This window comes from Hyposmocoma kahamanoa, unplaced genomic scaffold, assembly GCF_003589595.1.
Source record: "Hyposmocoma kahamanoa isolate Upper Pololo Valley unplaced genomic scaffold, ASM358959v1 120, whole genome shotgun sequence".
Taxonomy (NCBI): domain Eukaryota; kingdom Metazoa; phylum Arthropoda; class Insecta; order Lepidoptera; family Cosmopterigidae; genus Hyposmocoma; species Hyposmocoma kahamanoa.
The window spans coordinates 1,747,788-1,770,658 of NW_020653415.1; the positions used below are offsets into that span (position 1 = coordinate 1,747,788).

Here is a 22,871-nt window from a genome sequence, read left to right on the forward strand (position 1 = left end):
TAATGTGCAATTGTTGACAAGTAATGTTGATATTATATTGGATCACATTAGGGGTTGGATAATGGCACCACTGGTACTCGATTGACAATGTTTTATTTAAAAAAATGTCTTATGTTGTCTCAAAAAGACCTAGCAGCACCCGGCAGTGAATATTTTTATTTGTATATGTCGCTAGCAGATATTTATTAGATGTTTTATGTAGCTGTTATGTAACTGGGCAGTATGGTCTTTGACCTTCGCATATTCCATGCAGAACGAAGAATAAAAAAAATTACAACATTCTTTTAGTGCCAATAATGATGTTCAGATGCAGCCAGTAACACCTTTAGGGCGTTATTATGCAAAAATAATCCAACCCAAAAAGCGGTAATTTTTATTGCGAATCCGAGCTTGAAGTGGGTTAGATAATTTCTGCACTACTACATTCCATTGTCGAAGCGCAGCAAGTGAAATTCAATAAAAATTATCCATGCGTACAGTTCGATACTAGTATTAAAAAACATAATTCTGTACATAGCGTAGTGACGTAGGCCAAATTTTTTGTTCTCATTCTAATTAATTGATATTTTCATTCAAAACGAGCTTAAAAAAATAAATTAAGAACGACTGATGCGCTTCTGTATGAAATCGACCTGTACAGATTTGACAATTTAACACTGCCATGTCCCGTCTCGCCCGTAGATAAAGCTGGCGACACACGTGCACTCGTGCATGTTCGGCACGTTCCTGTGCAATACGGGCCGCGAGCGGCTCGACGCGCGGGTGCCCGAGCATACGGCGCACGTGTGGCAACTGCTGCGCGCACCCGCCTACCGGAACCACCTCTACTCGCCGCACCACCACGACCAAGTAAATTTCCATACATTTTGAAAGAATTCTAATCGATTTCTTAGGTTTTCGTGATTGCTACTCGTCGGCGACTTTGTGGGCACAACGGTTTGCAAAATTCGTGCTCTCTAGTGGACACGATAATAATAAAGATAAAATAAAATAAATACCCAGTGACAAGTTTTATATCACACTTGAAAAAATGTTACTACTTACAATGTAAACGAATGTTATTTATAAATGATAAACAATTCAGTCAATCTTATTGGGAATAATGGGATTATTTTTCGACATACTAATTAATTATCCACTTGTAAAGGGGAATATAAATTTATTGATTACAGACAGTATTTTTTTTTACTTTCAAATCGTGTTTTCTCAGTTCCATTATTTTTTAGTTACGACAGTATTTGCTTTTATGTGCGACTTATACTGTAATATTTTGTTATTTTTTGTTAATAGCCTTAAGTACTTATTGATCCTTCAAAATAATATAGTATTAGTATAGCTTTATTTAAGATTGAAAATTGTCCTCTTGTGTAAGTAGAGGTTTTCTTTCTCGTTTAACTTTTAAAAGCCTTATCTATTGGTAAAATGTTTACTAGCTCTGTCTATTAAAATGTCTCTCTGTGTAAATTCCCAGGGTCCCAAAGCTCTAACTTAGATTATGTACTTTTGGGAATGCAATAAATATTGAGTATCGAGTTGTTTTTTACATTTATGTTACCGTTCCGCAGGTGGTGTGGCCGGAATATGGCGTACGCTACATGCGAGTGTGGTGGGCCATGTTCTGCGGTGAACCAACGCCCGACGACGACCTGCCGCCACCCGCCGCGCACGCCAAAGCCACCGTACACAACGGTATGCGTCTTTGTTAAAAGTTACCTGCTTAGTGTCTATGCGTCCCTAGTGCTTTGGATATAATTTAAGCTATGAATATAAACGTTCTGCGGTGCTGGTCCGAAGTCGGATTTTTATTTATATGTACGACTTTGCGACAGATGGTTCCATCTATTCGTAAATTAAATGTTTTAAGTCTCAGCAATACATACATACAACGTTATTTGTTAATTTATGGAAAAAAATATGATTCGAAAAACAATTTCATGTTCTATGGTGTAAAGTAAATTATTTGAGTTATTATTTAATTTATTCAGTATTGTAAAACACGAAATTTTAATGGCAGATACGACGCAGCAGATACGAACAGAAAAAGTCGTTTTTTTTTTGTTTGACTCAAACACCCTGAAATGCCTTATTTAAAGTTTATTAAAGCACACACAGAATAACTAGGTTTAAATGGCGATATAAAAGAGAAAAAATTCTGGTGATACCAGAAATAATTAAATTACCAAAATCTGTGTTGTTTTATTACGATACGGGCAAGCATTTTATCACAATCTCAACCATTTGGGAAGTGATGATAGGTTGAACACGCTCTAGAAAGTGATTATTCCTTCTCGGCTTGTAACGGCCTAACTTTGATTTGTATTACATGGTGAAACCATAGAGTAATTCGGGTTTTTTTTTTAACTTTCAAAAATGTAAACCCTTTTGTTGTACCTTAAACAACGGTATGTTTAGACAGCTTGCAGTTGGTATTTTCTGTTTCGTTTGCGCCTGGTAGTCGGTTGTATTTTGCAGTGAGCCGAAGCCCAACAACTGACATATTTATGATGTCCTGGTATTTTAGATTTACTTGTTTTGCTTTTTAAGCTATTTAAAGAAAATATAAGTATTGTTTAAGTGACTATACATAGATAGACCTTATCGTCTATTTATACGGCATAAAAAGGTTTACATTTTATTATTACAGGATTAATGACAAAAACAAGATCGTGTGACAACTTACTCAATGAAGGCGAGAAACGAACAACACAGAGAAGGTGTAGTGATCCCAGTATAGCTCCAGACGTTATGTAAGTTGATGTAAAACAACTAATTTTGTGCACATAACATTAAGTTGCAAGTATTTATGACATTTGGAACGAGAGAGCCTACCAAAAATGTTTATAGCAATTTTACAGTTTTACACAATTTAAAATTGCTCTAGTAAAATATCAGACATTTTGATATTTTATCATTGTGATATACATTTAGACAATTTTATGTCCTAAATTTTGTCTATCAAGAACGAATTAGTAAATTTTGTGACGGCAATATATGCATAAACGAGCGGGAAAAAGATCTGCCAGATACAGACAAACGGACGGACATCAAAATTTTAATTAACGACAAAACTATTTTTAAACAATCCATGAACATTTTCACAAAATTGTTTTTTGTTTTTTTACTCTGGGCGTTAGATGAGAAAATCGAGTATATAACCCGAAATAGAGACGAAATAAGTCCCCATCCATCCCCGGCAACTCATCAAGCAAATGGGCCTTATATCACTTTTAAATACCAACTCTCGTATGCGCTAAACACACAAATTAGAAAGTTAAAATAGTACAGCGCCAACAACTGACCTGTGTGTACGTCTCAGTATATTCCAAAAATATTCTGTATTTATTGTAAAGATAATATCTCTAACAATGGGGGCTATTTCATTCGGTAGTGTGGGAAAAACAGCAAATCATCTAATTACAGCTGTCACCGTAATGATTTGGCAGAATAGTTTTCAAACAAAATAAATGACATTTCGTCTCTATTTCCGGTTATATACTCGATGGATGAGAATATCTCAGTTCGATTTCAGGTACATCATCCATAGGTATTGTTACTTGCGGCCAGGGGTAAATAATATGAATGTCTTATACAGGGTGTAAATTTGAGACGGGGCAGCAAGGCCAGCTACCTTAATCGTTGTAGTTACAGGAAAACGGTTCTAGAAGACTAGTTCTAGAGACTATCCATGAATTTGGCATTCACAGATTTTGAAAATATAGTACAGTCAGCAAGATAAAAGGCAATTTGTACAAAACTTTTTTTATGCCATTCGATCCGGTCTCTGGTAAGGATCAATTATCTCTGTGGGACCAACTGAGGTAAGAGTACTCGAAATGTCAGAAATCGCAAAAAACTTTTTACCATACATTTTGTAGGGACATATCTAGTCATCAGTTATTCTAGGTAGTTAAGGAAATTAACAATTCACCGGTCTCAGCAACTGAGAAATCTTCATCAGGAGCTTGAAATAGGTCTTGATAGATGCACGCCCGAGGACTCTTCCGATCTTGTCTGTAACACCTCTCACGTAAGGTAAAATGGCAGGTCTTCGCTCGACTGTTGGTGGTTTCACAATGGGCCTGCGGCATTGGCGTGGAATCTTCAACTTATTCGCATGTAGGAATGGCTTTATATGCTGAATGAATGTCGCAGACATCATGTGCTTTCTGAAACAAAGATTTGCCCTCGGTAGCTAACTAGCTAGGATGGTGAAGAGAATTACCATTGAGGTACCTATCCCTATGGGTTTGAAAAAACAAATATACGCGATTTAAATCCGGAAAAATAGTTTCATTTCCTATGTGTAACAATCGCGAAAACCTAAGAACTCGAGTAATTTGTTCTCCAGGAAACTGTCTATGGTAGTGAACGAGCGCGAACGCGAAAGTCGAGCCGCGTTGACGGACAGTTGCGTCGACGAATTGCCTGTTCTGCCGATCTCGAGCGACAGCTGCAACGATCAGGTATGTTCCAATTACTTAAAAACTTATCTGGTCACGCCTGTACGTTTTATGAAAATAATGCAAACATTGCCGAGCATCTTTAACAAAACAACTTGTTATAGCTGTCTTACCAAGTATCTGCTTTACAGGTGGACGGCCTCCATCCGGACCACTTCGAATCGTCCCCCCGCATCCCCCGCGACATAGCGAGCGGCTCGTCATCCCTCGAACGCGAACTCGCCCCCGAACTGCCCACGCACGACAAAGTGATATCCCACGACGACAGCAACGACACGGAGAGCACCGACGTCAACGAGAACGAGACCGAGGACATGACGGAAAGCGTTATTCGTGTCGAGAATTCGCCAGATGTTGACACGCCTGAAGAACCAGCTGTTTTCGTTTGCCATACTTATGGAGATGGAATTGGGATATCTGAAGTAAGTTAATGATACGAACCTACCACCAAACGTATATCACTTGTTACAGAAGGCAGCAATCCTTAATACTTGTCGCATTGTCAAAAGGTTCTTGTAGATGGAAGAGGACGAATTAGGTTTTTGTGACCCAACCACCACCCTCCATATATACACGCTGCCTTTGCTTAATTTCGGTCCGCAAGTCCCAAATGGGTCCCACCGGGATTGAACCCGGGACCTCCGTAACTAACGCTCATAGTGCAAACCGTTAGGTCACCGAGGTCGTCAAATAATAATAATAAAGGTAGCGCAGTGGCAGTGCGCCTCAGATCTTTGGGATTTAAAGCTTTTAATGGCACTGCAACTGTTATGGACAGGCGTGTAGCTTACCATCAGGTGCACGACTTGTTCGTCGCGTCACTTGTAGTATAAAAAAAAATATTTTTATGAATACTGCCGCTATTCTTTTATTTTGTTTGGGATTAGCGCCATCTACACGTACTAGCAAGCGTTAATTTATAAACTAGTTTGTAACACACAGCGTCATCTATTGACACGCATGTTTGTCAAGTTCAGAAAATAATAACATATAAAAAATTGGAATTGAGAATCTTCTCCTTTTTTGAAATCGGTTAATAATGTTAAATTTTGTTTCATAACTCGAAAGGCTGCGAGAGAACAGGGCCGAACCCGCAACATTTCAATCACCTGGCGGTCCGTGTCAGAGTCCAGCAATCAATCGTCCACGGGCTTCGACATTCCTGAGGCGCCACAGGCCAAATGCGCTGTCAACTCTCACGAATCATCGCCCGTTGACAACCAGGTACAACGCTATTTTCTAAACTCCTCGCTTCGGAACTATTCACTGTAACTTATTTTCAACCTAAGTGTCTCTTAGTCACTTTTACCTTTCAACCGTTGATATGAGGCAGTTAAAAATGCTTAAGAGCGATGCCACACGGGCGCTGCCGTTGCGTTGCGTTGCGACGCTATAATTTCAACGCACTGAGCGCCGTACAGTAAGGCGGTGTCGCACCGTAACCGTAACGCCGTTTTCTTATAACAACACCCCTCCCCGCTTCGTCTCCTGTCTTACGTCGCCTCGCGCCATTTCAACGTACCATGTGGCATATAGTTCTAACTTATATCGACGCTGGAAAAATAAAACGTCTAATGTACATTTGGAAAATATTACTGAAGAGCGATTTAAAGTTTTTTTTTAGGAAAAACTAACATTGTAACTCTAGTTTTATTTGTTGTATGGAAAAGCTGAAGCTTTCTAGTTTTCCATGCACGTTAGACGTTTTACCTTTCCAGCGTTGATACAACGCAGTGTCACCTCTCAGGCGTCTTAGCGACGACCCAAGGCGACGCTCTGACATCGTTGTACGTTTCGCCTTTGTCGAGTAGCGCCCTCCTGTCGTCGACCACGGTTTTCGCTCTTATTGCATAGATTTAAGGATTTTAGAGTTTGTCTAACCGACTCAAGCCTATTCTCCGCCGATAAGTATGGTGAAAAAAACCCTTGGATTGGGTTACAGTAAAATTTCTGCAGAAGGCACAAAATGTTATAACAAAGCAAAGCTACCTATCTTCTTTGCTTTAAGAGTCAATACAACCTCAAATGGCTTTGGTTGATTCCGCACAACAGTGACAGTGTTGAATCAATGACTTTGAAAAAAAATATAGTAAAATTGAAAATGTACACCATTGACTTACAATTATATGGACGTCGGGTCCGCGCTAAAAAGTGTCCGCACTTGTAAGGCGCTAAAATCGTATACAGAGCGCGACACTCCGCTTTAGTCTTCATTTGTTCTACTGACAGCGCGATACTGCGATGACATTACAATTTAAATTTCGAATAGGTTGACTTGGGACATTTTTTTCGTGTTTTTTGTATTAGACCCGTCGTCCATTTATTTGTAAGTCAATGATGTACACTGATTACTATACGGTGTGAAAACACGATTCCTGAAAATTTCCACAATAGGAAAAAAAAACAAACTTACCTCGAAATTTTACAAGAAAACCGCTGTATTCAATAGGTACTTTACATATACCAATGTTTTTTTTTTATATCAACTGAGCTAAATAGAGCACGTATAGTATGCGATATACACATTGACTTACAAATAAATGGACGACGGGTCTAATACAAAAACCACGAAAAAAATGTCCCAAATCAACCTATTTAAACGTAGTGACATGTAAAGGAATATGAAAAAGCTTAAACGTAGAATTTAAATTGTAATGACATCGCATTACTGTCTAATTTTGCTTGCTTCGCTGTCAGTCGAACAAACGAAGACTAAAGCGTGAATGACGCTCTGTATACGATTTTAACGCCCTATAAGTTCGGACACTTTTTAGCGCGGACCCGACGTCCATATAATTGTAAGTCAATGGATATACATTTTTCAAATGGCTTTAATTCCGTTTGTAAAAAAAATAAATTCTGTAATGAAGTCAGTGGCCCTGACGCTCGACCCAACCAAAATGAACCGTAGTAGTACGGGAAAAATTTAAATTCTAAATGTGGTACACGAAGGTATAACTTCCTACAAACAATGCTTCTTTTCTAAAGTAACTCTACGTTTCCATATCAGGAGAACCAAGATAATCATAATTCAACGGAGGGCGACGTTGTCAACCACAACGTACCTATCAGTGAGCTGACCAATCACAGCCGAGAGAACGGGATCACCAATGGAGTCAATGGCGTAGACAAAGTCGCCGCTAAGTTCCTTGAAGTCGAATTGAATGGTGAGTTTATTCAAGGGATTGTATTCCACCAATCACAGTCAATGCATTGAACAATCGCAGTCGAGAGAATGGAAATCACCATTGACGTAGACAATGCCGCTTCTTGGTTATCAACGTTGATTCATGACTTGTTATTTCTTTGAGTTACTGTTTTCTACATATAATTATTAATCTAGATAGGGAATAAAGATCGAACACCAAGGAAAAATTCCTTGGCTCCGGCTGGATTCGAACCAGTATCCACATTTCTTACAGATGGCACTACGGCAAAAAAGTCATTAAAAACCAAACAAAACCAAAACATGCACATAGAAAAATTCGTGAGGTCCGTTCGTTCGTTTCGTGGCTTAGTTGGCATAGAACGGTTTGCTGGAAGACACTGGTTCGAATCCAGCCGAGATCGAAGAAATGCAAAAAATTGTTTTTGGTAATGAAAATATATAACTTGTTCAATTTTATACCTACCGCTATGGTGTTACGGTACAAAGAGTACATAGCAGTAGCTAGGAAAATGAACAAATTATAACTATTTTTTTATACACATCCCTCGGCAAGAGTGTGATTTTTCCCATAGATAGTGTATTGGAGTGGGACGTATAATTGATTAATGTTGAGTAATAAGTTGCGCACAAAAATGTAATTGTCAATGCTTTTTATATTTGTCATTTTCGACGAAAAAAAGATGATCTAAATAGCAACATTTAAAAACCACACTAGATAACATTCTTCGCTTCTTAGCGCAAACAATAAACTTGTTGTATGTTTGAGTATTTACATATCACAAACGGTAGTACTCCATTAGATGAGACAATTTATCATGTCCACCAATCACAACACACCAGACAATGAGCTGACACATCGCAGTCGAGATAACGGAGTCACTAAATTTTAACATATAGAGTAGAACTTAAAAGTTACGCTTTATAATAAACACGATTTTGCCTTATGTTTTAATTTGAAAATTTAATTGATAATTACAATAACAATAAATTACCTTCTCAGGAGGAGCAACCTCAAGCAGTATAAGTTCAGAAAGCGAAGGCGAAGCACACACCCACGCGCGAAGGACCCATGCTCGGACGCGGGTGGCCAGCCAGCTCACTTTATGTCCCGCCTCGCCAAGGCGCATCGCGTGTTGTCATTGCACAAGACGCGCTAGCACTACCAGTGAGTGTTCACCTTTATTTATAATCACCACACACGTCACTTTTATGGAAAGTGTTTTTAGACCATAGTCCGCCACGAAGCGCGAAGAATCATTTGACATTACGTTCAATTGATATGGTATTTATCACTAGCTTGAATTGTGCAAGGCTGTAACATAGTTTAACAAAATAAGTGGGGTAACTCCATACAAAAGTATAGTCTGTCTTTCTTGAATATGGAGTAAAATTACTTTTGCAGGACTGCCAGTTTTTGTAAAATTTTAAATAGTCATGTTGTTGTTGTTGTCGACAATTTTGTCGATAGATTGTTAAAGTGAGTAATTTTTTTCCAAAAATTTCAATTCATAGTCATACACATTCTAATAACCACAGGCGAATTTTATTCTGTATATTGAATTCAAGTGAAACACTATCTCCTGTTTGTATTTTTTATATACATAATGCTTTTAGCGTATGAATTTTCAAAAATTATCAATTCAAATGAACTTGTGCTCCGTAGTTCGCATGTTCGGCTAATTAATCATAAGCGTAACCAACGTTCCAGTCGATAATCGATATAATATTAACACTCTTGCGCAATAACTGCTATTTTACTCCATCTTCAAAAAAGACAGACTATAGCAGCGCGGTTAGTACATGTGCAAGCTCGCTGCTCGCCATCTACGGACGCACGCATACGCTTAATCTCGCAGTACTTTCGAATTGCATTAGAGAAATAGGGTAATTTTCAGGTTAGTTTTCTCTACCTAATTTTTTTTAAACACTCCTAGCCCAGCACTGGGGAAACCTGTACCACGGGTGCATGAACACACACATAGGACATACTCACGTGAGAAACAGATGTAGGTCATACAAATATTTCTTCCGGCCCGGAAATGGAACCCAAGACCTCTGCGTGACAGTCAAGCATGGTAACCGTTCGGCCACGGAGGCAATTAGGTGGCAATTTTTATTATATGAATATTCGATGGTAGTACACTTATACTTACTATGTTTACTTGAATACTAATAATCCAAAAGATTCTGCAAACAGAGGGCGGTTACACTTTCAAACGTTCGTTTCAAAGTACTTTTAGTGCATAAGGATATTCCAATAGAGTCGATAAACGTGTGGAGTCTCAGCAAACAGGTGCGTATGCCTGTTGTGTACAAAAACCGTTAATCTTCAATCCTCTTAAAACATAAATAAATATTTGATTCTTTCCCAGGCGGCATAGAAACGTCAGGCGAATCAATTGCCAGCTCCGAAGTGTGTTGGTGCGGCGTTTGCGGCGGCGAAGTGGGCACTGAGCGAGTCCGATGCGTGTGTGGAGCTCCTGGCGCCTCATCCGCTCCCGGTAGCCAGCCTGATCCCTTGGATGGACTTACACCCGCTGCTGATCCTTTGCAAGCGAGATTGCATCAGATCATATTATATCAAAAGGTGAATTATGCAAACCTATACTAATTAATCTAGAATGATCTCTGTGACAGTTCATAAAAATCTACACAATATAACCTTGTAACGACGTGCACGTATTACGTAATTCACAAATTATTTTTACAAGTCCCGCTTTTAAATGAATAGCCTTTGTTGAAGTAAATACATTAAATTAAAGTAAAAATAACAACAAATAAATGTTTATTTGTGACTAACGGGCGGAAAAACATTTCTTTTAAAAATTCATCGTTTTTTTTACGACAACGTGTGAAGGTTACTTCATTACACTGCATAATTTGCTAGAGATGAGATAGGTATGTCATTAAAAAGTTTTTGATAAATTAATGAATAAATGTTTAGTGCAGTGCATTCTTAAAATATGAATTTTAATCATACTTACTTACTTACTTTTTCGAAAGTTATAAATTAATGATATATATTTTTTAATTTTCGAACATATCTATTGAAATTGCATTTGAATCATAGTTGTTACATCGTTCAGAATACCCGAAACAGAACAGAACAGGATTTTGTTTCGTCCAAGTAAAAAAATAAAAAATATTAATTGCAAGTAACAAAATAATAAATAAATGCTGTTATAATATTAAATAGCTGCCTCAGTTACATTAACTACTTTAATTTCTCTCATAACTTTGGGTGTAATTAGTGGTTGTCCATAGCTCCCGGGACACAAGGTATCCCTTCTGCGGGACTATGAGTGCGTGCGTTATTTATTTACTTCTAGCAACCTCCTGTGCGAATTACGACGACGGTTACAAGTTGAATTTGAATTTGACGTATGAAATCATCGTTCAGTTTTTGACAGTAACACCCTTCAGTTTGAACGTTCTGTGTGTAATAATGGTTGAAACGTTGGATTGCTGCAGAAAGTGGTAGAAGAATTGACTGGACAGCTCCGAGAGGCGCGCGAGGCGTTAAGACGAGCCACGCCCCACGCAGGATGCCCAGCACCTGTCGCTAGGCCTTCGCCCTCCGCGCCGTCGCCTACGCAGGTAGGATATTTAGTAGTACATCATATATAAATAATTGAAACAAATATTGTTGATACAATGATCGAACAACACAAAGAAAAATTCCGTTGATCTGACTGGACTCGAACCAGTGTCGGTTGCCATGCCGGGAGTACCGCTCTTAACCAAGACCAAGTTAAACCAGTGGAGTATTTTCACAATAAATATACTTATACTATTGTAGATAGCAGTTGAAACAATTGTTTAAACCACAATAAAATATCTCGACCGAAGGACTTGAATCCAAAGTCATAAAATATTTTTTTTTAATTCACGTCCCATAAATTTTATAATGCTGCCTGAACAAGACAATGGACCGAATACTTGACGTATGCCTGTCTACCTGAAAGTAGCAAAAGAAAAAGAAACCAATACTTAGCTGTATGGTTTTAAACCTTTTCCTTTTCGAGGATGAGCTAAGCATCCTCCAATCCCTCCAGTCGCGTAGGTTTCTGGGAATCGAACGCTTCGGCGTCGGGAGGTCAGCATGTCGACAGCTCCGCCATCAAAGTGGAGATTTGTGGAGGTAGTGGACTTTAGAGACAACGGCTTAGCGGTGGCATCCGTTAGTCGTGCTATGCACAAGCGGAAGTGAGTTTGCCAACAGCTCCGGTACCTATCTTGAAAATAAGAGGCTTACTAGTAGCTACGAGCACCCGGGGCCGCTCACCCGAGGCAATAGCCTCTAGAGAACCGGATGCAGTCCGTAACAACGAACACAGACCAGTCTGTAATAGCCCTATCTACGGGCTGATCTGGGATCAAGATCTGAGTAAGTCCCTTTGCGGGCTTGTTTGTGCTGGTTATAGTGCCCTTCTCGTATATCTTAAAGGTCGGTAGGGAAGGTCAATATAATCAAAACCAATGTGGAAAGGTACAGGGTTGTCCCGTATATCGTCGCCTTAGGGTGAAAACTTCGCATATACGCGTTTTGACATAGTTCGTTTTTACTGATTTTTGTTGAAGAAACACTTATAAACTTCTTGCTCAAATATATTATTAAAGTAACAAAGTATCTGGAAGAGGTGTAATTTCACTAACTAAAATGCTATCTACAAACATTATTGCGTTTACTACATAACATGGAAATCACTTACGAGACGTTACACATACTCTAAGGCTCAATTTACAATGCCGTGGAACGGAATGGAAGCGAATTATTGTAACGATATTGTACATAGCATAATGAACTTTATAATAATAATAATAATTCGTTTATTTGCTTAAAACATGGTATAACAGAAGATGTTACAAGAGAGTGCCAGTACAAACATGTTTCGCATATAATAAATGTCTAGTTATATAATGTCGATCATACTACCACAACTCAATAATACGAAAATGTCACAAACGTGTCAAGTTACAAATTAATTTGGTCAAGAATGATAATCTTCAAGACAAAATCTTACGTCTCATTTTTTGTCAAATATTTCATTTAGGTCATAAAAATTATTTTTATTTAACCACTTGTACAGCTTTGTTTTTAATAAACTTAAGTGTAATAGTTTAATCTCAAGAGGTATTTTATTATATATGTCAACACCATTTTTAAACAACTTTTACTGTATTTAGCAGTCATAGGAATAGTGTCAAGTACAAGTCTATTCGGGTTTCTGCTGAGTCTAATATTCACATCACAAGCTTTTAATCGAGTTAAGTATTTCTTACGTCAGAAAAAAAGTCATTGAAAGCATTAGCAATGTCAACTGGGTTAGTAATTTTAGTATTGTTGATTGCAATGTCGTTAATGAGTTAACGAGCCATCTCGAGAATGCTCGCGCATTCCGCGGAAGCTTTTGGCACGTATCTAGTTTGTACGTTACACGATTGACCATTAAGCTCATTATGCTATGTACAATGTCGTTACGAAAATTCGCTTCCATTCCGTTTCGCCGTAACATAAATTGAGCCTAAGACGACGATATGGAGCCTTAAGCAGCGTCGTATTAAGAGAGTACGTCACCCTCAGATGCGCAGCAGCAGCGGGGGTAGCAACAGCACGCGCCGCAGCGCACGCGGCAGCGGGTCCAGCTCGGGCAGCGGCAGCGCCTCTGAGGTGGAAGTGGGCGAGGAGGCCCGGGGCGTCGTCTGGCTGCCTGACTCCGCCGCACCCCGGTGCCAGCACTGCCGGAACCACTTCTGGCTCGCGCGAAGGCGGCACCACTGCCGGTAGGTAGTACTTCAGGTAAACCTTTTTTCTTGTGTTTCCTTTATGTTCTCACCCAGGCTTGCGTATCACGTATCAACTGACACTGACAAGTGTATCCAACTAATTTTAAAAACCGATCAACAATATGTCGCTCATTTCAGGGTTAATCACAAACAAAACTTTATTACCTATGGAATTTGACTCACTTTAACTTTGACTTTAAAGGCCAGCGCATACCGGAGGACGGCAAGGCAGAGGACAAGGACATTAATCACGTATATTATGTGCCATTATAATTGGAATTAAGCATAAATTTCGATACTTATTTAAATTACAATAGCATAAAATCTACATCGAAGCGTGCATGTGATTTGCGCTGGCCTTAAAATTTAGTTAACTCTGTAATTTCTTGTTTAAATTTAAGCCAAGTTCGTTTTGTAAATACGAAAAACTTGATTAGCTTGCCGTAGGTAATATTATTATACTATACTATAATATTGTTGTAGTTTTTTCTTTTTTGTTGTAGTTTTTTTCCTGACTGTTTATCAATGCGTATTTACTCTATTCAACCTCTATCAGCGGATAACTGTTTATAACAATATTAAGTATTATTTTAATTTCCACTATGTTGTGTTTATAAGATAATTGTACCCTCAAGAGAAAATAAATGAAATAGTGAACTTGAAATGTTTCTGTGGTAAATGACATCGAAAATAAGAAGCGTAGGCACCACGTCGCGGTTTGCTTTATTAGACCAGTCTGTCAAGTGTGTCAAGTCGCTCACTGTATCATGCTCATGTAGTGACATGAGATGTAATGTGGGAAACAAGAGAACTAACACTCCTGTCTGTCGGTGTGTGTGTCACATAACAAGCCGGTGTTGAAAAAGTCACAACAATCATTTATACTTATCAGCGTAAACAAAACAACCAAGAGATCTGCGTTGTGCTAGTTAGCTGTCCAATGGCGTCTCCTTGTCTCCCGTGCATCCGCCCGCGCATCTTTCGTCAAAACATGACTTGGAGCGATCGAGTTGTTAATTTTATTTGTTACTTAACTACGTCACCACAATACAAACGCATACAGTAGGTATATTTATAATAAAACACACAGCAGTAATACAATTTACAAAGAACACAAATATTTAAGTAGTTTATTTTATTCTATTTTATTTCGCGACACACACATCTGCCACTCATCATATCACGCTCAGGGCTCATTGAAAACCAGCACCACAGTCAGTTATGGCTGTGGCATAAGCTGAATGAAATCCATTTGCGTACTCCACAACCGCACAAATGACAGTACAATTTGTAGTCGTTATATTTTGTTTTTTGTTTGACTAAGTGTTTTCAATATTTTTTTGTATCTATGTGTTATGGCGGCGCAATAAATTACTATTATATTCTTTCTATTCTATTCATGTTAAAATACTTAACTGAGCTTGGCTTTAAAAGGAACAGATCTAAAGCGGTTTCACAGCTGTTCGTACGGTCCTTACAGACTGTCCACCTGCGGGCGATCCGCTTGCGTAGAATCCGCAGTGCTCTGAACCGAGTATTTAATTTAGTGCGGATATTCACGGAAGACAGTCGCCTACAATGAACGCACGGGTAGATTGCGCGGAGTTCACGCAGAGCGTGTTCCGTACGGAGCAATCCGCGTCACTGTAAAACGATTTTCTAACCCTACACGTGTTACTCCGCTCCGGTATTCCGCGCGGACTTCTAATATTTTAGAGCTCTTTGTATCCGGACTCGCCCATATCTGCATAACGACAACTTTTTAATATTTTAAAGATTCTATGAACGAAATTAGTCGGTGGTTTTGATTCATCATCAACTCATTTATACGTCTTACTGCTGGGCACGCATCTCCTCTCAGGTGATATTGGGTTATGAGAGGCATGGGTTTAGGCCATAGTCTGTCACATTGACTCAATTCAAATTGGGGAGACACATTTTTCAACGTGCAGGTTTCATCAAGTTGTTTTCCTTCACATTAAAGCCTAAAAACATTTTCAAAATAAATCATTTACTCAGAGGTGCAAGCCCAGATTCGAACCCACGGCCTCTGCTGAGGCGGTAGGTCATACTACGGCTTACGAAACTTAGTTAGCATTATTTTTATGACTTTCATGTGATAAAAGCGTACGAATTATTTAAACCGGAATCTAAATTATACTACCGTCCGCTAACTGAACCGCGGCTAACAAAATATTTTTTTTTTTTTAAACCATCACCCACTTTTAGATTATTGAAGTTGTTTAATAATATTTCAGCTATGCATCGTTAGGGTAGATTCCGACAAGTCAAATACGTTAAGTAAATTTACCTGTTCTTAAAAGAGAATTTTGTGCTCTATCGTTTGCTATTTAAAACGGATATTTGACCATTTGTCACTTAGCCGCGTTTTGGTTAGTGGACGGCAGTATAGTTTGAACCATTTACACCTCCGCTAGTAGTATCGGTAGCGTTTATGTTGTTAAACCAGTAGCTGTAGTAATTGGTCAGTACGATGGACAACATTTCCTGTGTAGAGGAGTTTATTTATTCATCTTATCCTTTTTTTTATAATATCAAGTGACGGGACGAACAAGTCATCCGCCTGATTTTAAGCTACACGCCTGTCAATAACAGTTGCAATGCCACTCAGAGCTTTGTATAGTTGACAAGTCCTCCAAGAATGCCTTGATATTTTTTCAACCGCCGGTAAAAGAGACACCCAGAAAGAACTCTCCTAAACTAAAATGAAGGATCAATGTGATAAGAAGAAGATCCCGTACGTATTCTCCATCTTTATTTGAAGCCCGTCACCCTGGGGTATAAAGTTGATAAGTTCCATGTAGTGCACTGTCATGCTTCAAAACCGGAATGCAGTAATGCTTCTCATTACAAATAGGTAAGGTGCCTGTAATTACACCAACACCTTTACCCTTCAAAACCGGAACACAGTGAAGCTAATATTACAGCTTGGCGGCAGAAATATGTAAAGTGGCAATACTTCCCTGGAGGAACTCTTTCACAGGGAGCAGCAGTAGAACTGCTAAATATAAATATCAGATATGTTAATGTCAATGTACTCAATTGTGATGTTTTTTGACAGACGTTGCGGCGGTATATTCTGTGGTTCCTGCTCGGAGATGAGTTCTTGGGGCGATTACGGGTCCGTGCGCATGTGCCGGCGATGCCACGCGATGCGGTGACCCGCCTCCGCCCCGCTCCGCCCGTGCCGCGCGCCCGCTCCGCTAACCGCTCCGCTCGTGCACACCTCTCACTTGACTGCTAATGTCTCTTAGGTTTGATCATCAAATTTCTTTACAATTGTATTACATCCTCTGCTATGAATTTCTATGTGTACAATTGTCGAACATTTAAGTGATAAAGCATGCTATATGCGTTCTGACTGTAGCCCGTCGATAGTTGAGTCATTTGCAATGTTTGTGCAGCATTTTTTGCAATTTTTGTCTAAACGATAAATTGTATATGATTAAGGTTCTAGTTTTCACTTCTCATAAAGAAACAAAGACAGCTGTATCGATTTAAGACTTATAGATTTTACAATGGTGTACCTTAGCAGGGGAATATATTAAGATGGCTTTTTATGTAAAAATCATATTCAGAGCTTTTTAGGTGAAAATATTTTAAAATTATAACAGTACATAATCAAAGTTCCTTACGCGGAGTTTTTCAAAGAATCGATATTTAAGAACTGTTTGAAATATTTTCATTTAATTAAAAAGCCTTTTACTATACAATGTTATATCGCACCCCTCATGGAAGAATGGCATAATCAAGTTACGTCAATAATGTTTATTGCTCCATTGGATACGGAAAAATAATAACCCACATCTTCTCCAATTCTTGTAACTCTATCTACAATATTAGTCGATAGAGTTCCAAGAATTGGAGAGGATGTGGATTATATGTTTCTGTATGTAATGGAGCAATAAACATTTTTGACGTAACTTCACTTACGTCGTTCTTCCACGAGGGGTGCGATATTTAATTCGTGAGAAAGTAGAAATATAAAATGGTTAAAACTATTAGACATTAGCAGTGTTATACCGCCCAACATATACTACCTATATAAACCAAAATGTTGAATACTGTTTAGACACTCGGCACTAAGGCAGTGCATATACTTTCCTGCGTACTGGCCAACAGAGAAACTGATGTTTTTTTCTGAAATCTTATGGATCTCACAGAGTTGAAATTGGTCCTATGATCAATTTTATGAATAAAAACCTAATCTTGCAATATTTTTTCTCTTTTTTTTTCTATGGCTAAACAGTATTTCAATTTATACCTAGTCAATGCGCTTGATTACTTGAAAATGTCAAAATGTTATTTATCATTAAAAAGCAAGTTGCAATTACTACATCATTTCCATGACATTTTTGTTTTTTTAACTCTGTTTATTTCGCTCACTAAGCGCGTTTTGCAACCTTACGTCGTGTATGACACAGTGAGTTAGTGCTATGTGTATTGGACTGGTGTTTTAGCAAATCTATCGACTCGTCATCCTACATGTAGTATAGTGAATGTCGCGCTTTAGTTTTCATCACTCGTGTGTGACATTGAAACGTTTTGAGCGACTTAAATGTAAAGACTGAATAACATATTGTTAGAATTTTATTTTCTAGTATGTGAAAAATGAGAAGCATACTAAAACCTCTTAAAATATAATAAATAAAAAAACTTCACAGTATGATCGAATAGATATCCAGTACTGTTTTTTGCTTCAAACAAAAACGAACCTGGTCTTTCATTGACAAAAATAGAAAACTAATAATACGCTATTCAGTTTCCTACAAAGAGTTATTAATACTTATAAATGACAATCGAATCAAACTATAATTGTGTATTTTTTTTTAATAAAATGGCCATTATGTGAGTCGCGTATGTCTGTTAAAGCTAACGTTTTCTTTCAAATAATATTTAATAATATGAACATTGTAGTGTCTTTATTTGTGTATCAAAACACTGCATACTGTACTGCTAAAGACGCGGTTGGTTGCTACACTGTGAAAAAGTTGTTATGTAGTTGGACATTCACTAATCTGCAAAAGCAGTCCCAATGAATTTACGTCTTATTTAATATGAAGACGAGTCGTAATACAAAATATAGTCTTTAACAAGGTCGATAATGACTGTATAATCTCATTTTTAATTATAAGCAAGTTCAAAAAAATTCCGGAAGTTTCATTATATTGTTTACATTCGAATTATGTATAAATTTGTCTTAACGAAAAATTACATTACCACTATCTTAAGTAAAACATTCTCTATCCAACATGTTGGCCAACAATGCTGTGTGAAAATGCAAGAAAGAGACGTCCTACATTTATTAAACTATAAAATTCCTACGTATATTATTTATTTTAGCAATTGGATAGAATTATTTTTATCGTTATTGCTTATTGATGATATATAAATTTTGTATTGCTAATGACATACGCGACATTTGTACGCAAATTACGACAAAGTTTTTGAGCCAATCAAGGTGTGTCGACAAGTGTCGGATAAATCAGCGAATAATGTAAAAATAATTTATAGGATGCGCTCTAGTCTTTCGTGGAATCGAGGATCGCGGCCGCGGCTGGCATGTAACATAGATAGACGAAAATAGTTAATGAAGGCTGATTTTGTACGATATTTCGTTTTTTCTACGACTGTACATTTTTTTTAGACTTTAGATTATTGCGCTGTAATTGGTTTAGTTTCCTTTTTTTTAACCGAACTAGTGAACGTTATTTGAATTCTTTAAACGCAAAATTTAATAACGGTTATGGTTTGTGCTACAGGAAACACCTATTGCATTTAAGTGCTAAGCTTTTGAAGCCATCTTGCCTATTCAAATAACGTTCTAATGCTCGTAATAAATATGATTTTCTTTACACTTATAAAAAGAAAGCTGGCCATGATTGAAAGACACATAGACATGTTGGTTTTGTATAAAATACTGTTTTTTTTTGTTTAATAGTGTTTCTTTGTTCTATTAATTATTACATACTTTGTACAGTAACGTTTTGTTTCACACATGTCATGAAACCGGCCGACTGACAGCTATGTAAGAAAATAACAGGCGATATTGTGTTGTAATGAGTGCGACGGCTATGTACTGTCAGTTGGCTCGAAGACTGAGTTTTATATAAGACTACAGCCAGAAGCTTAACTTCAAGATTTTTCTTATCTAATCTTGGACAAGCTTAATTACAGGCAATGTGTGTTCGACTTAACTTTTAACGTTTCAAAAAATGTTTTGTATGTATTATTTTCTCAGTTTGATCATATTTTTGGAAGGGATTTCAATAAAATATATTCACTGTACATTACTGTCCTTTCAACGTCCTGCAAACAGTGAGTAAAGGCTTTAACAGATCTGCTGCATCTACAGCGTAGGTGTCCTATAGACTATCCAATTTTATTTGCTAACTTAAAATGACAGCTTTTTAGTTACATTTTGTGTGTATTAATTGATAAGTGTCTAATTCTTGAACAATAAATTGGTGAGTCTATAAATCCTTTATTTATGAACTAATTAGAATGTAATCATTGTTAACTAAAGTAAATTAAGAATCGGTCATAAATTACTCTATAGAAATATTATAAACCTTCCAAAAGTATGATCTTAAATAAAATCGTTTTGTTGTACTAAAATCCCTACTAAGAATTTTTATTTAGCTTGATTATTATTTATCCATAATCAAATGATACATAGGCTAGCACCGAGCATCGTATTTTATTTGTGATATTGATGATAATTTTATTAATAAGAGTTTAATAAAATGTTGTTAGACGTTAAATTTTACTGGTGGAATTATTTTATACCTCTTTGAGTTATTTCGAAATAACTTTATCGTTTTGTATTACACAAGAGAAATTAATCGAAAGCAATATGTGAAAACATTTTTTGCTATATTATGAAGTTATTCCTAAATATTTCATGAAAAGGATACAATTATTTAAAAACCTGTACCTTTAATTCAAACAAGGAAAATTATTTCTATAAAAGGGAAATTCAAAAGTAATCCACACGTAAGGCGATTTCAAAACAAATGTGGCAATACAGCCATTATTTATACAAAGACAGTATTCATTGTTGAGAAATTATCAATAGTGTCTTCAATAATTTTAATACGGATGCCTTAGAAGTCAAAAATAGACTACACAGCGACTCTTGGATAAAACGTAGTTGACGTAATAACTCAGAGAGGTCTGTTGTTATATGAGTATATTTTATATTTACTATACGATAGCTCGGAGTATGTTAAGTTCGATGTTGAAGTGCAAACTTGTTTGTGACCAATGAATATTGACACGATGTGAAATAAAGCATATTTAGTTTTATTTATTGCTTTCATTTATTGATAACCCAATGACCTATAAACCTTGTATAACAATAATTTCAAAGATGTGATGTGATATCGTCTGCTTAAAGGTAAAACCACATAAGTGACATTTTCCATAAAAATCACCAAATTATGTACCAGTTGTAAGAAATTCGCCATCTTTCTGCAGATAAAACTTTTATTAAGTTTATAGCTTTTTGTTTTCGAGTTTCACGTGCAGAAAGATAGTGATTTTCGTACCATGGCTATATAGGGTAAGTGTTTGACAATAAACCACCAAAATTTTCAAGAGCTGTACGTGTACGCTGTACTCTGGATCCATGGACCTAAATTATGCACTTTTTGCCTAGAGTTAGATGTAATAATTTTACGGGGTATGATAAAGTAGTACTTCATTTTTGTCCAAATATAGTGAATCCTTCTAAAACCATGTTTTGTTAAAAGATGAGAAATGGTTCACTGTGCACACCCAAAAGTACTCATTGAACCGGGAGCTGGTACACAATGAACCAAAGGAGCGAGAATGGACGTGATTAGTACAAACATCAGCAAACTATTGCATATTTATAAAAATTGTGATATACAACGCGGTTTTTGGTTAAATTAATGAAAAACATAAGTTTTTGGGCATCCGACAGAAATACATATTAAACATAATTGAAAAAAAAAACAAGCTTTTAAAAACATAATAATGAAATATAACGAAAAAAAACAACTTGAGTATCACAAATTCAAAATAAAAGTTTTGTAACTCAGTCGCGCACTTTGTGATTTTTTTTTACTTATCTAGCAGTCAATATTTTCATGTTTAATTTATCACTAAGTTGTCATAGGTTCATTGTGTACACATTAAAAGTGGTTCATTCTGGACCACCCCATATTTATAAAATTTGAGATTATGATTAAAAAATGTATTGATGGTTAATCTATTATATCTATTAACATGCAGCTACTGCTTATACAAATCAAACGAAACGATATTCTTCTCGCGTGTTTGTTTTAGTTTTTTTGGTAAAAAATAAAAAACTTGATGCCCCCGGGCATTTGTGCCGCTAGCGCGCTATAGACCAGGAAGAGAGAGGTACCTATAGTAGAAGCTCACTTTGTGCGATTTGCACTAAATTCCAGTATCGCTTTTCCGAGTTATTGGCGCGGTTCATAGTATACACTTGGTTCACTGTCGATAAGAAATTTAATGTAGGGTGCTACCCTAAATTAAATTTTTTTGTGGTAAACGTCACTTATGTGGTTTTACCTTGAAACAGACGATATTGAATTTTGAATCATATCATAATAATAATAATCAGTAGCATGAGAAAAGCAAAGTTACTTAAGACGTCGTCAGCTACCCTTTTTATTTCTTGTAAGTACAGTCCCATATCATTTACATAAGTGTAGTTTAAAGTGCCTTTAGTTTAAGTTAATTAAAAATCGCCCAGTAGAAAGGGTTTTGTCTGGAAGAGATCGCTCTTAGCGATAAGACCGCCTTTGCCCACATTAGTTTTAAGTTGTCTATGTACTGTTTTTGTTATTGTATGTAAGCAATAAAGTGTATATCTATCTATCTATCTATCTATCTAACGCATATTATTAATTCTTTGTAATTCCACTTGCTACTTAGACCAACAATACGAATCAAGACAATATTAGACATAAATTTACTTATCATTCTATTATTTTGAACAAAATTATTTATTATTTTGAATGAGCATGTCGTGCCCAAACACGCGCATTGTTCTATTGGTGAATTGGCCTATTGTCATGAGGAAGTACATAACCTAGGACTACGAATAATATTAATCAAAAGTGGATCAGGCGCGTTCATGAACAGTACTTAAAGCAATCAATGAGCTTGTTTTACTTTGACTAAAAATCTTACCATTCGACAAATCGTTCTGCCGTGTTGAGCAGGGAATGAAAAACCTTCCTTTTACACTTTTCAATCGTCTACTTTTACTGAATACAACTGCTGATTTTAAATTGTATCTGTTTTAGTAAATGAAATGTTTGCAAAACTTATCCTTTAATTTGTAGTGGTAAATTGTATTTTTGTTTTCTTTGATAGTAAATATTTAATAACAATTAGAAACTAGGCTTTATGCACCGAGTATTAAAACCATGACA

At 36.9% G+C, this 22,871-nt stretch overlaps 1 protein-coding gene across 3 annotated transcripts in view; it reads left to right on the forward strand.

Annotated features, from left to right (window-relative positions):
• The window catches only part of LOC113240097 (myotubularin-related protein 4), a 183,763-nt gene extending 166,671 nt beyond the window's left edge, over positions 1-17,092 (forward strand). For 2 of the 3 annotated variants that reach the window (XM_026477318.1, XM_026477316.1), the window contains exons 10-21: positions 682-849; positions 1,566-1,689; positions 2,645-2,747; positions 4,349-4,463; positions 4,592-4,882; positions 5,529-5,684; positions 7,471-7,627; positions 8,630-8,794; positions 10,002-10,216; positions 11,101-11,226; positions 13,214-13,413; positions 16,499-17,092. In XM_026477318.1, coding sequence (XP_026333103.1) covers positions 682-849; positions 1,566-1,689; positions 2,645-2,747; positions 4,349-4,463; positions 4,592-4,882; positions 5,529-5,684; positions 7,471-7,627; positions 8,630-8,794; positions 10,002-10,216; positions 11,101-11,226; positions 13,214-13,413; positions 16,499-16,598 — 1,920 coding nt within the window. In that variant the 3' untranslated portion in view covers positions 16,599-17,092. Of the gene's footprint in view, positions 1-681; positions 850-1,565; positions 1,690-2,644; positions 2,748-4,348; positions 4,464-4,591; positions 4,883-5,528; positions 5,685-7,470; positions 7,628-8,629; positions 8,795-10,001; positions 10,217-11,100; positions 11,227-13,213; positions 13,430-16,498 lie in introns of all 3 variants that reach the window. The other variant, XM_026477317.1, reaches the window with a different exon arrangement.
• Positions 17,093-22,871: the final 5,779 nt, after the last annotated feature.